This window comes from Solea solea, chromosome 6 (assembly GCF_958295425.1).
Source record: "Solea solea chromosome 6, fSolSol10.1, whole genome shotgun sequence".
In the NCBI taxonomy this organism is placed as follows: Eukaryota; Metazoa; Chordata; class Actinopteri; order Pleuronectiformes; family Soleidae; genus Solea; species Solea solea.
Genome location: NC_081139.1, coordinates 4,730,423 through 4,744,477, shown reverse-complemented (window position 1 = coordinate 4,744,477; position 14,055 = coordinate 4,730,423). Strand labels below are relative to the sequence as shown.

The following is a 14,055-nucleotide window of genomic DNA, read 5'->3' as shown; positions in this document are numbered from 1 at the left end:
TCATTTGAGTTCAGATACATTGTTGTGATGATGTACGTACATTGTTTCAGCCCCAGTGTTCACTGTATTGTTTTCATTTCCATGTGTGCGACAATATACTGTATACGTACAACCTCACTCTGCCTCTACTTCCTGTTCAAAGAGAATGACATTAAAGGAGATGAAGGTGTAGAGGAGATGTATTCTTCTGGGCATTAGTCCGTCAGACTTGAAAGTGAAGTTACATCAAGTCTAGTTTGTGAAATCCTCGTGTTCAGCATATTTCAGACTTGGGATGCATTTCCGATGCAACCGCACGCTGTTTTCCTGCTACCTCGATCTGGCTTTTGTAAAGACACACTGTTGAAACGTGCAGTTGTTTACTTTAATGCGCCGAAACGCTGGACATTGCTTCTCGTGCACGGCTGTTATCCTTTGACACGAAGGAAGAAGCCCTCGCTGCACCTTCCTCTCGGCTCTCACTGTGGCCCGCTGAGCGTCCTGCTGTTTCCTTTCACAACGGGAGGATGTGATGCAAGGATGTGAGCGATGCAGTCGGGTCTCTGGTGTGCTCACCTCACACAGTGGTGGTATGAGAGGAGGCTCCATGACAATGGGCTCTCTGGTAAAGATTCTTTTTGCTTTTTGAGGACATAAGCTGCCCTCTCTGCACGGACGTTCTCCTCGTGTGTGCGTGGGTTTGCTCCGGATTCTTCCCACTGTCCAAAAACTTGCAGATTTGAGAATTAGGCTCATTGGACACTCTAAATTAACTGTATGTGTGAGTGTTATAATGGATGATTGTTTTGTTTCAGTGTAGCCCTGTGATGGACTGGCGACCTGTCCGGGATGCACCCCACCATTCGCCCTATGTCAGCTGTGGAGGATGAAGCGGTAGACGATGAATGGATGGATGGAAATAAGCTGTAAACCCAGGTTGCAAAGGCTACATAGATTAGACAGTACAGAAACAATCAAATGTTTTGGTTCCAAACCTAAGAGGCTATTTATTCATCTAATGTAATGTAGTTGTGAATCAAATGTCTCTGCACCACAGAGTGAGGCAATTTCATTTTAGTATGAGCTAATTTCTTATTTTACACTCTGCACTTTTCTGTAATTCTCTTTTAAGACTTTGCCTCTGGAAACCAGAAGCTGCACCAGCCCAACTTTTCGCTACTCACTACCCTCATCTCCCATCTACTCTCACACTGGGGGAAGATAAGGCACTTGAGTAGAATCTGTTTCCCAGCAGTGGCCCAAGCTTTAAGATGGATTGAGGGGATTTGCATGGGGTGGGGTAAGAGATGTGAAAGGGAAACAGGAGAGCAATAGAGCGAGAGAGAGAGAGAGAGATGTTACTGCCAAGGCACAGGAAAATGCTGTAGAGAGGGGAGGGAATGAGGGAGGGAAGAAATCAGTACACATCAGAAAGCAACAGTCCTGCTCTGTGCCCAGAGGACAGACACTGCTGTCTACTTGCACTGTGAGTGAAGGGGGGAGAATTGACTCTTACCTGCCGTAGGCGCTGCTCTCACCGCCTTTTTTCCGTCCCCGCTCTTTCTTCTCCGGTTCAACTCAACCTGTCTGGAGCTGCATGAGGACTGTCAGCCTGCACAGACAAAGCACAAGATCAGAAAGCTGGCACAGCACATGTGCCTGCAGCTCTGAAACTGGCTTTTATTGCACTGTCTCTCTCACATGTGCACACCAACATGTCCTCTCACACACACTGAGAGAACTTTCTTGCACGTGCACACTTGCACACTGAGGCAGGCAGCAGGCAGGCAGGCAGGCAGGCACACCCCCCTCCCCATTATCTGTGCGGCGAACAGTTCTGCTCACAGTGGTGGGAGCAGCAAAGGACTGTGTTTTGCTCCTCGGCGGCAGCAGCAGCAGCAGCAGCATCACTTCCAGCAGCAGCAGCAGCAAGAGGAGGAGGACGAGTCCAGGACAGTCATCACAGAGATCACACACCAGCTTCCACAGCTGAAGGTAAACCCTCCCTCTTGTCCCTCTTCTTGTTTTGCATCTTTTCATCTATTCTCATTCTCATTGTGTTGTGACGCAGTGTTTGATGCTGACCTTCCCTCATCTAACCCTCCTCCTCCTCCTCCTCCTCTTCTTCTCTCTTTCTCCCCGGCACGTGCCAGTGGGACAGCCATGGAGGACACCATCACCTGCAGCCATGCCACCTTCTCCCAGGTGTTTGGACGTCAGGGACAGCTCATGCAAGCCAGTGAGTAGCCACAATTACATTTGACTTATGTCGGCCACATTCACCACATGTCGGCATGTGATTTACACCCTCAGCGTTTCCTCTTGATCCAATCCACACTCTTATTGCTGTTTGAATTGAGCAGATGCTGACCGGGGCAACAAGATCACACTGTCAAAAAATACTAGTCTGCAGCTGCTGCTGCTGCTGCTGCTGCTGTGAAAAACCTGTGTTTGTTTCGGGGGGGTTAAGCAAAAACAGTAAAGAGTCGGTGAAGGATCTCGGTGATGAAAGCAAGGTTGTTTTTCCACCCTTCATAGATCGTGTGATTGTGATCGCTGTTGATGTTTCTGTCAGTGCAGCAAGTTTCCGAGGAGTGGGCTGATGCACTAACTTGTGTCGTGTTGCATTTCAAGGAAAGGGCTCAGACACACAAGCGGCACGGCGCAGAGAGGTCGGGGCTTTTTGGGCTCAGCTTGCGTTGGAAGTCACAATCTGGGAAAAAAGTGGCACTTCGCCCTCTCGAGAAATGAGAGCGAGTCCATTTTATTGATTGGCTTTATCAAAGCAGGGATACATTATTAATAGCTAAGTGTATTTCTGCAGGTTTTTTTTTTATTATGTTGGAGTATCAACGTAGCAGATATTGACATTTCCCCTCTGTGAGGTGCAGATTCTCTCGGAAATATACTCCGCTAGCTGCACTGTATCGGCGAGGTTGAGTCCAACGGGCTGAGACACTATATCAGATGCTCTCAGAGCACAGACTGATGGCTGAATTATTGAAAACTGAATAGATCAAGTTTTTCTTTAGTGGCTCAGAGACATTAAACAAAAGCACAGGGCTGCTGCATACTCTAGTGATGTCTCAATATGTAATGCAGATGGTCAGAATACATAATACCAGGAATTAAAGCGAGGTGGGGGGGGGGGGGGGGGAATACTGTGGATACTGACTTGATTCCAGACTGACAGTGTCAGCTGCATCCTCCTTCATCTTGGCCCCGTTTCTCTGCTCATGAAGTCGTGCTGCGAGGACTTAGTCAACGACATTGATCTCCCTGCTCGGCCCGTAAATGCAAAGTGACTCTTCATACAGTGAGATGATAAATAATTAGCAGAGTCCATGGGCAGATATCCAAACACAGCACACGGTTGCACCATTTGCTTTGACTTTGCCACATCAGCGTTACATTCCTGGTTTCCCTAATTACCTCCTGGAGAGAGGAGCGAGCGAGTGTCATCAGCAACTTGGCGAAGCTAATTAGGGAAGCATCGCGTTGGTTATTTGCTCGAGCTGGAAAGTTTATGTTTCTTGACACATGCCGCTTAATTGTGTGATGTCATCTGTTGGGATTTGTTGCACCGGTTTGATCAGATTAAAGACGACAAGGACAGGCTGTTGTCTCTGCCGCTGGTCGTCACATTATTTGGCTGGCGAGGAAGTTAAGTTATCACTTTCTGTGGCACATTCCGTCATTTACTTTGCTGTTAACTCTTAGAACACAGAGCATTTTGGCTGCTTTTTTCCATCACTATGTTTAAACATAACAACTACACACACACACAAAAGTATTAAAAATGTTTTAAATTGGATTGATTTTGTGAAATATAGAAATCTGTCACAGTTCAACGGTCACTTGGCTCGTTTTTATGAACAAAAATGAAATAAAAGCGGTATATTTTGTGACTTCTGCAGAATTATTGCGACTATCACAACATAAAATGTGACCTAACTTTGACTCAACAACACATAAGAAGCCTCTAAACACACACAGATCTGTGCCGCATTAAAACTAAGGGTTAAAGTCTATATTGCCCTATATGTATTTTTGAATGGGACATCGTCTCTTGCTGGAGACGTCATGGACCATTGTGGGACCCTTTTATAAATGATGCACTCATCTTCAATCCAGACTTTTCTTTTTTTTTTAAAAAACTTTCTTTTTATTGGCTTTTTTCCAGTGAAAAACAAAACATAGACATGTAAAACTACACACAGAACAGGTACATCAGACAGGGTCATCTCAGCAAAACACAATGACAGGTTTTGTAAAAACAAAGGGCTGGCAAAAAACAGGCTGAAGGCTCGGATCCGGGGTCTTTAAGGAACCCACAGTCACACATAATACCTTCCTCCGTACAGTCCCCAAGGTCACCGCTATTAAACATAATTCCACACATTCAGTGGTAAGCTCTACTCTTTTCTATGTAGTCCCTCCATTTCTTGTCACCTTTTTCAGTGTCAATCCAGACTTTTCAAAAGACATTTTGTGCTTTAATCTGAAGCGTGTTAATTTGAAGGCTCACATTAGTGCTGTGTTTTAAGACTCTCTATTGAATTTGGTTTATTGTATTTTATTACAGCATTAGCTCAGTGTGTATGCAAGTATGCAAAGCAAAAAAAAAAAAACACCCCATATTTGTATTATTAGCAGGGGCAGCTAAATGTAGCAGTTAACTTAAAAATGTAAATGACATGTGATGGGCACTGATTTTGGAAATAGGGCTTGTGAGTTATTGTCTCAGGAATTGTATCATTTAATCTGTTTTTCAATCATAATTGATACGGTACAACTCTCACTACTCGTAGAATCGCAATAAATGAAAATTGCATTACAAATCAAATTGAGATTAAAGCATATCGTCCCCCGTCCTATCAAGCGTGGTTTTAGAGTTGTGTTGATCAGCTGTGTGTCTTTCTGGTTTCAGATGATTCTAGCTTTTAGTAATGTGAAGCCTTTCACTCATAGTCTGAGCTGGTTCTGTTGTTCTGTGTGGAAGCATGTTTTACAGCAGTGTATGTGTGACTGGATCAGTTCTATCTGCAGGGCATCACCGTATATAAAGGAAGCGTGAAACAAGAAGACGTGGGTGTGGTAGTCCTGAAGACCTGTATCAGTTTGCATCTTGTCCGACAGCTGACAAAGTCTTAACCTTCACAATAAAAGCGCGAACGCTTTAGGAATGTGAAAATGTATCGCAGCATAAACTTGTGTCGCAGAAATTTGTTTTAATCTGGTTTCCTTCGTCACCACTCCCCTCGTTTATCTTGCGTTGCGTTGCAGTTTGTTACTGTTGCTATGTGCAGTCGTTACCAACGTGGAAATGTAGTTACTGTTTTTCTGTCAATGAATAAACAAAGAAGAAGCTGTATTTTCATTGACAGTCTTTGTGTGCAGCGAGTGCAGCTAGTTCGGTTTGATGAAGAGATTATTTGTTGAGAGTATTTGTTCAAGCAAAAGGGAACAAAACCAACAGATATGCAAATTACAGTTCCAGTGTCCCAGAGAGCTGCTGCTGCTGCTGCTTCTGCTGCTGCTGCTGCTTCTGCTGCTGCTGTGTTGTGATGTGTTGTATTCAGCTGAAACAGCTGAGTTTTCTGTGACTTCCTTTACAAACAGAATGTAGAAATGTACAAAATGTGCTTAGTCTGACACTTACATGGACAACATTACTAAGCAAAACTGTAAGACTGTCCGCTTTTCCAAAAAACTGTCGTTTTCCCCTTTGTGCAATTTAGCACCGACTATGATTTTGCCCCCAGCAAATGGCAAGTGATCCCACTGTTCCTGAGATCAGCATGCATTATTCACTAAATGTGAACTGTCTTTGTGTCGCCTCGTCACCGCCGCTTGAATTCTCTCTCTGTCGTCTTTCTATTCATTTCACCAACAACTCGTCCTACTTTTCCCACTTCAAGCTGCATGTGGCAACTAAAAGTCCACAAAACTTCACAGCTACTGTACATTGAGAAGAAGAAGAAGAAGAAGAAGAAGAAGAAAAAGCCCTGATGTTCACTTTTCCTGCATTTGCACAAATCTCTGCAAACTCAGGCTTCTTGCACACAAATGGCTGTGCCCTGAAACCTCAGCTGTTTCTCTCACCTTTCTGCTCCAGTGGATCACGGTGATGTGAGGACAGAGTGTGGGACGCACGGTTTCCAGCAGTGCGGTGGGGCCACCGAGGCCCATAAGTCTGAATGTCTTCATTGTCCCTCTGGTGTGGAGTCGTACTTATGTCTTGGTCTTGGAGGTGACGGTTCTGGATCATTGCCAGTGTTCTTGTTCCTATTAAGACTCCCGGGCTGCTGGCCACCAAACCTTATAGTGATATAATTCACAAAGAGAAGTGCCTTTTTAATTGAGTCATTTTCAGAGCAGGTGTGCATGGAAACTAATCTTTAGATTACTTTTATTATATATATATATTTCTCTTTTGCCAAATGAATAAATGGCCCTCCTCCAATAAAACACATTAAAATACAAATACTATTCATGACCCCAGCGGAATTAACCTAATACATCCCTCCTGGTGGTTTATGTTATCTTACTTACGTTATTGATCCCGGTCGCTTGGTAACTCCGGCAGATCTGAGTCAGTGCAGGCCTAATTTAGATTGTCCTCTCTTTTCTAATCACTATATTGGATTAGAGTAGAGCAGAGACCTGGTGGAGGGACCCCGCCTGTCTGTCATTCTCTAAACTCTTAGCAAAAGCTTCGAGTTGGTCAAAGACACCGCCAAATTCTCCACAAGCTGCTGTGGACCTTTAACGTCAGTTAAATTATTTATATCTATACTGTATATCACTGGCTGCCACTGGAGATGGTCTCATGTGACCTTGGTTGTGGGGACTGGACAACGTGGATGAAAAGGTTGAATCATTAAAGATGAAGAAACCAGTAAAAAAACAGAAACACTTCACAGTATTTTCATGTGCTGTACCTCAAAGAGTTTTGTTAGCGCAACATGTAAACCAGGGGTGTGAAACATACGGCCCGCAGGCCAGAACTGGCCCACCAGAGGGTCATATCCGGCCCGCAGGATGAATTTGTGAACATTATATTCTATATTCTTTCAGTTCCAGATACCTGTGACATAATATGTTGTGCCTTTGTAGATCCACTGTGATCTGTAGGTTGTGTAAATGGTAAACTTAGGCTCAATATTGTTGAAATTGCACTTATTTCACTGTAAAACAAAGGGGAAACGTTTGGAGATCTTGTTGTTCGTAGGTTATTATGCTATTATTTTGTTGGTCTGGCCCACTTGAGATCAAATATGTGGCCCCTGAACTGAAATGAGATTGACTTCCCTGCTGTAAATATTATATTACTACTGAATAATTACCCTGCCATGCCTAAATGTATGTTTTTATTAATTAACAAGCAGTTGAACGGGTGTACCTAATAAAGAGGTGTAGGTGAGTGTATATAATTCAGCCCTTTGATTTGCTTTTGCTCCTCACTTCTTCAGCCTCTGCCGTGAGGTTGTATCCTCATTAGGCCACTTTACCCCCTCAGGATGATCAATAAACCGATGGGAGTTCACCGACTGTATTAGTTTGCCGTTTGCTCTCGGCGTCGATGCGTGCGCTCTTGGAAACGGAGATTAAAGTGTTCTCGTTGACTGACAGGAGTCTCTTCACTGACCGGAGGACGATTAGCTTCATGAACTCCCGAGCTGTCAGTCACAGTCTAGTGTCAAAACAGACACTGGATCCATACCATAATACAAGATGAGCTGTTTGATGGAGCCTGGGACACATTTTTATAACTGTACATTTTAACCCTTAGAACACAGAGCATTTTGGCTGCTTTTTTCCATTACTATGTTTAAACATACAGTTTATACAGAGGGTCTAACAATGTGCAATTTAGAGTGTCTTATATCCTTTATTCAGCACAACCTAGGAAAAAGTTTTTATTTTCACCAATTTTATAAACACACCTGGGCAAAAAATACTGAAAATATTTAAAATCGAATTGAATTTGTGAAATTTGAAAATAAATCACAGTTCAAAGTTCACTTGGCTCGTTTTTACGAACGAAAAGAAAAGAAAAATGGTCTATTTTTCTGACTTTTGCACAATTATTGCTACTTTATATCACTACTAAAAATGCGGGAGAAAATCAATCATAGCTTCAAAGCTTGAATATGTGATCTATAAACACACACGCCCAGGATGTCCATATAAGGAGTTGTGTATTATTCCCACGGCAATTTACCATGGGTGCACCTGCGACATAGATCCGTGCCGCCTGAGCACTAAGGGTTAAGGAATTACAAAAGGGTCAAAGGTGGCAACTCCTAAGCATCGATTTCACCTACACGCGTCCTTTCACGTTGATAGTTTTGTCTCTTTGGTGTTTGTATTTAATGCTAATGGTTTAAATGTATTATTCTGCATATAAAACAGCATAAAAACAGATGTAACAGAATAGACCCAGACCCCGTGTTTATAAAGTAAATCTATGCTAAATTAGAAAAAGGAAACTCATTAATGCAAAGCAAATAATGGAGAAAAAAAAAAAAAGAGATGCTATAAAATCAATACAGCAATGCAGCGGCCATTAGCTGACAGTGCTACTATATAAGTTGCATTAGTAGTTCTGTGAGGCTAAAGTCAGACACAGTCAAACACAAACACATAGACGTGCTCGAGATAAATGGTCTGCAGTTATATAACGGTCCTCTCGTCATGATGTTCAACCCAAAGCTGTTTTATCCTACAGTTCTGCCATTCACACTCATTTACTCACACATTTTCTATCACATTCTTGATTTAACTGTAAAACGCTGATGGGTCAGTGAAATCACAAGGATGTGTCCTCTTGTAACCATGGATACAAGTCGTAAACAAGCACTGCACTGCAGTCTGAGCAAGATAAATTCTCAATGTGTGTGTTTTTTATATTTCTGCAATGGAGATGCAACGTAATTCTTTCACTATTAAAAACAAAAAAAAATCCAGTTGCTGCATCCTTTCCCGTCCTACAAAAATGTGCTTCAGTGCACCATTAATCTCAGTGTGGGTTGTTTTCCGACTCCTGGATTTATTATGGATGAGCAGCTTTGCTATTTCTAGGGTATTTCATACGTTGCTGCATTGTTTCAAAGAATTGTAGGAATTTCTCTCACTTTGAACTTTCGACTGCGACTCCTCACTCTTTTTCTCTTGATCTTCTCCTCCGTTACTCTACGCCGTCTCTTTCCATCACACGCATGCAAACAGTCATAAATAAGTCAGGTTAACACAAAAAAGAGCGAGTGGATGCACACGCGGTGAATAAAGGTGTGTCTCCTCAATCTTTAAACTTTTAAAAAGCAGCTAAATGAGTCACTGCTGTGTCTGAGCTGACGGGACACAATCCTAATCCTGCTCTTATTCCCGCATCTTTACGCTTGTGTTTGGAGTCATTCTGTCAGCGTATGGCACTTAAATAAAGTGCTGACATGTTTAGTGGATGTTTCGCAGCAGGTGGAAAAAAAAAATACTTCAAGCAGTTTCTTGACATAAAAATAAAACACCCAAAGCTGCTTCTTAATAAGTTGATGCACCTTTGGAGCAACTTCCACTGTGTCGCTCAACTCCACGCTGGTTTCTTTCTGCATCATTAAACCCCCCCCCTCCTCGACTTGAATGTCTGCTGACTCTGCATATCTGCGTCGGCCTGCCCGGAACTGCTGGCCTCTTCTTTTCCTTTTCTGCCAGCGATAAACCCCATAGTTCCACTGTTCAGCCTGGGTCTGCAGACACACGCTGAGCTTCTTCCCCGACATCTCTGTGCTCTTCTCGAGAGGGAGGCTGCGACAAGATAACAGGCGACATCTACGACACCTACAGCACTGCACAGCGCACAAATTGAAAACTCAGAGAACTTACGTTTGGTAGAAAATACATTTTACAGTCTAATCAGCAAAACTGTCCCCTCACTGCAGCTATCTTAAAGTTCCCGAGCTGGAAAATGTTTTAGGCCTCGGTATTCAGCTTGGCATGAGTATAAATACTATCCTGCACCATCAGACATCCCACTTCTTATCACTCCGTGCACAGCAGCACTGTGAGAGCAACGCTAAGGAGAATCTGGCTCCCAAGTCTGTATAAATAGTCTGTATAAATTTGCATCACTAGTCATTGCAGGCGCTCTCGCGGTGATGAAATATAACCTAATCTCCAGGGTGTTTAACATGCAGGCCGCGCCGCTGCTCCGACTGGGAGTGTTGCACTGACAGAATGAGAGTTTCAGTCGGTTTTACTTCCTGCGTATGACTCAAAACATATGACCGACTGTGGGGGGATATTTTTTTTTTTATCTTTTGTTTTAGTGGATCGATTTGTTTCCGCTGACATTTGAGGTTTGTATTTTAAACTTTAGATGCTGTTTCTATTTCTGTTTCTATGCTGTTATTTCTATAACTCCAAAACGTAGCTTGACTCGGGTTGTTTGAACTGCCTTGGTGACAGGAACAGCTTTTCCAAAAAATAAATGGTGCCGGTGCCAGTTTCAAGCCGTCAGAGTGCACAGAGATCAATTCAGCTCTGCGTTTCAAGAGGGTGAAAACAGCTGCAATGAACTTCATTCCAGACCTGCCATACACCGGCATTTTCAGCTTTCTATAAACTTTCCCTCATCCTCTTCCAACTGTAAGGACATAATGTAAATTAAACACGACATTAAAGCTAGTAAGCGCTGGATTCTTAACCTGAGATGAAGTCATCACTACACAAGCGCAGTCCGTCGCCTCTGGGTCCCCATTGCTCCATCTTCAGCACTCGCTTTGAACGTGTTTTATGACAGTAATCCAACACTGCCGTCTCTCAGGATCTTTGTGGAAGCAGTAAAAATGTACTCCCTGTTTTGTAATCCTGTGCACAGCTGAGAAAAAGGCAAATTTCCTGGTATACGGTATACACTGCTGGTTATATATGTGTATGTATATATATTTGAATAGTGTGGCTTCCTGCCAAAATGCCGTTGTTGTGATTCTGACTGTTGCGTGACCGGAGATCTGTAATCTAAGAGACAGCAGCAGTTGTTTTTCCGTGGCGTTCAGTGATGTTCTGACAGGGTGAACACTAATTAGCAAAGCTACGTCGGAACCTCCACTCTCTAAATGTGATCCGCTTGGCGGTATGTGCTGAGAGCGGAGTGCTCTCTTTGAGTCCAGAGTGTCTTATAATGTCTCCAGAGAGTGGATATGTAGGCGTGTACAATTCAAATAAGCAGATCTGAGGAGCAATGCATCACCTCTGGCTCATTATTGGCGACTCATGAGATGAAGAGGCTCGTCGTGAAAGTGAGGAGTTCATAAGGAGACGGTGTCTTACTGATGCTCCGCTCAGGTCTTGCGGTGACTGTCCGTGACTTCCACTTCAGCTAAAGCAAGAACATTAAGAAGAGGCACAGCTCTGTACTTAGCTCTCCATCCTTATTAGGAATATGATTCCCCTCGAAATGCATTGCAGCAACTTCCGAGCTCAACAACAACAACAACAACATGGTGGCACAGCGGTCGCTTGTGCAGCCAGTGTGTGTGATTGTGTGTGTATATTGGTTGCTGTCAAACACCCTCGTTACTGAGAATTTAAAGAAAACATTTAAGAGGTAATAACTAGCTGGACTTGATAGAATATGTTCTTTTTAATAATGTGTATCACCAGTGAATCAATGCTGAATGTAGTGGGCAGAAAGAACAGTAAGAGTAAGCATTTATTTTAAATAACTTTGTGCTGATTAGGGACAGAGATGGAAATGTTCTAACAAGTGAACCGAGTGTGTTGAAGTGTGAAGATGGACAAAGTATTTTCAGGAGATGATTAATGAGGAGAATATGAGCGAGCGAGAGAGGACAGATGGAGGGGAGCTCGTACCTCAGGAGGTGCAGAGGATTAGTCAGGAGGAAGTGAGGGCAGCTCTGAAGAGGTGGTTGGTTCAGATGAGATGTCGAGGAGAGACACTCCTCGACAACCATCTGAGATGTCGGACTTTTTTTTGTTCAACACAACCTTGGAGACAGGAAAAGGCCTGAGGAACGGAGAAGAAGTGCAGTGATGCCAACTCCATCGGGCAGATTTCAGCCCGTCAGATTTTTGCCTTGACATCTGTGAACCAATCACATTGGGTTCATCTTTTTAAACATTTTCCTTCCTTCCTTCCTTCCTTCCTTCCTTCCTTTGCTTGCTGCGTGTTGGCATTTAATGTGTGTGAGCGCGACCTGACATTCAGCGCTCTAAACTCTTAGCAACTGCATCGAGTGAGTCAGAGAAAACTGACAAATTCTCCATGAGCTGCTGTGAACCTTTAATGCCATTATTACATTATTTATATCTATATATCTTTACTATGGACACACAGTTGGTGTAGTGGTTAGCACTCTTGCCTTTGCAGCAAGAAGACTCGAGTTCGAGATGTGGTTGGAACAAGTGCCTTTCTGCATGGAGTTTGCATGTTCTCCCTGTGTGTGTGTGTGTGGGGGGGAGGGTTTCTCCGGGTTCTCCGGTTTCCTCCCACAGTCTAAAAACATGCAGATTAGGGGATTAGGTAAACTGGACACTTTAAATTGACTGTTGGTGTGAGAGTGAATGGTTGTTTGTCTGTATGTGTCCCTGTGATGGACTGGCGATCTGTCCAGGGTGTGACCCCGCCTTTCGGCCTATGTGAGACTGGCACAGATCCCCCCGTTACTCTCATGTGGATTATAAAGCATTAGGAGATGCATGGATGGATGCCTGACCGGATCCCATCAAGATGGGATGGGTTAGGTTCAGACAAATGTTTTGTAATTGCACTGGATTGTGACATGGTGGCCATACTCAGCACATTTAAATCGTCTTTAAAAACCTCTCATTACTCCATGGCGTTTAACACAGGTTGAGTTGGAATCCTTTTGCTATGCTCTGCTCTATAAATAAATTTGAGTAGAGGTATGAACCAAAAAACAAATGTTGATCGGGTTCAGGTTGGGCTCAATTAGCACTTCATGTATTCTAATCCACACTTTAATACGAGTGTGCAATTTTTCAGACTTCGAATAAATGAATTTAACACGCAGTAAAAAAAAATACTAGCGCAAATGAATCAATTAATTTGCTCCACAAATTTCTAGGAAACAAATGTAAATAGCAGTGTCCTGGTATCCAAGGTGACATTTACAGTATGTCTTACATTAAAAAATAAATAAAATAAATAAATAAGTCTTTGTATGCTGCATGCTGACCCTGTTGTGAGAGTCTGAGAGTTTCATCAAACACACACACACACACACACTGAGCTGAGATCAGAGACCTGGAACACAGACTTTCAGATCAGAGGCAGAGGCTCCATCCACATCAGATCAACAGTTGTGTCAAAATGTTCTCTGCTTCAGAACTCTGGTGTCAGTCTGGACCGAGCTGTTACCCGCTCAGACAACCGCCGTCATTAAACACAAGTCAGGCCTTTCCTCTCTGTGCTCGCAGATCGACGTCGTGTGAACATGCAGAACAAGCTCAGTTTGAGCGTTTGATGTCGAGCCTTGAAATAGCAACAGTTTTCTTAAGAAAGGAAGGTCCGACTTAGAAATGTGGTGAGTTTACTTGCCTTTGAACTCCTGGAGTTGTTTACCGGCACAGAAATGTGTGAATGAAAGATAGTGGTAGAGCTAATACCTGCAGTCTGCACACACAGCGGCTCACCTGTCCTCCTCTGAAGTTGAATTCAGAGTATTAAAGTGGGTGATAATGATGATGGATTCAAAACCGTCACCCCCGTATTAAAGCAAATTTGAAGTTCAGCTCTGCAATCCCCTCCTGTCTCGTTACAAGTTTGAGAGTTGTGCACGACGTGCCGTTGTGCTCTGGTGCAGGGATGCACCGCGGCTCTGACCCACTTTCACTCGCCATAAAAGACACAGGTACAGACACTCGCTCACAAACGGTCTTAATTGGCTGCAGTGTCTTGTCGCCAGTGTCACACGTAGGCCTCGCTCTTGAAAAACCATTGTGTTTGAGCTCACGGGGAGTGTTTAGCCCGTGTTTGTGAAACAATGAGAGGATCCTTCTTCACTCTCCTGATCTCAGCTGATACAGAGACCT

General features: G+C 43.4%; 1 protein-coding gene across 3 annotated transcripts in view; it reads left to right on the top strand.

Annotated features, from left to right (window-relative positions):
• The first annotated feature begins 1,443 nt into the window (after positions 1-1,443).
• Positions 1,444-14,055, top strand: part of kaznb (kazrin, periplakin interacting protein b) — a 92,218-nt gene continuing 79,606 nt past the window's right edge. For 2 of the 3 annotated variants that reach the window (XM_058632121.1, XM_058632124.1), the window contains exons 1-2: positions 1,850-1,974; positions 2,133-2,218. In XM_058632121.1, the coding sequence (XP_058488104.1) occupies positions 2,143-2,218 (76 nt within the window). In that variant the 5' untranslated portion in view covers positions 1,850-1,974; positions 2,133-2,142. Of the gene's footprint in view, positions 1,975-2,132; positions 2,219-14,055 lie in introns of all 3 variants that reach the window. The other variant, XM_058632122.1, reaches the window with a different exon arrangement.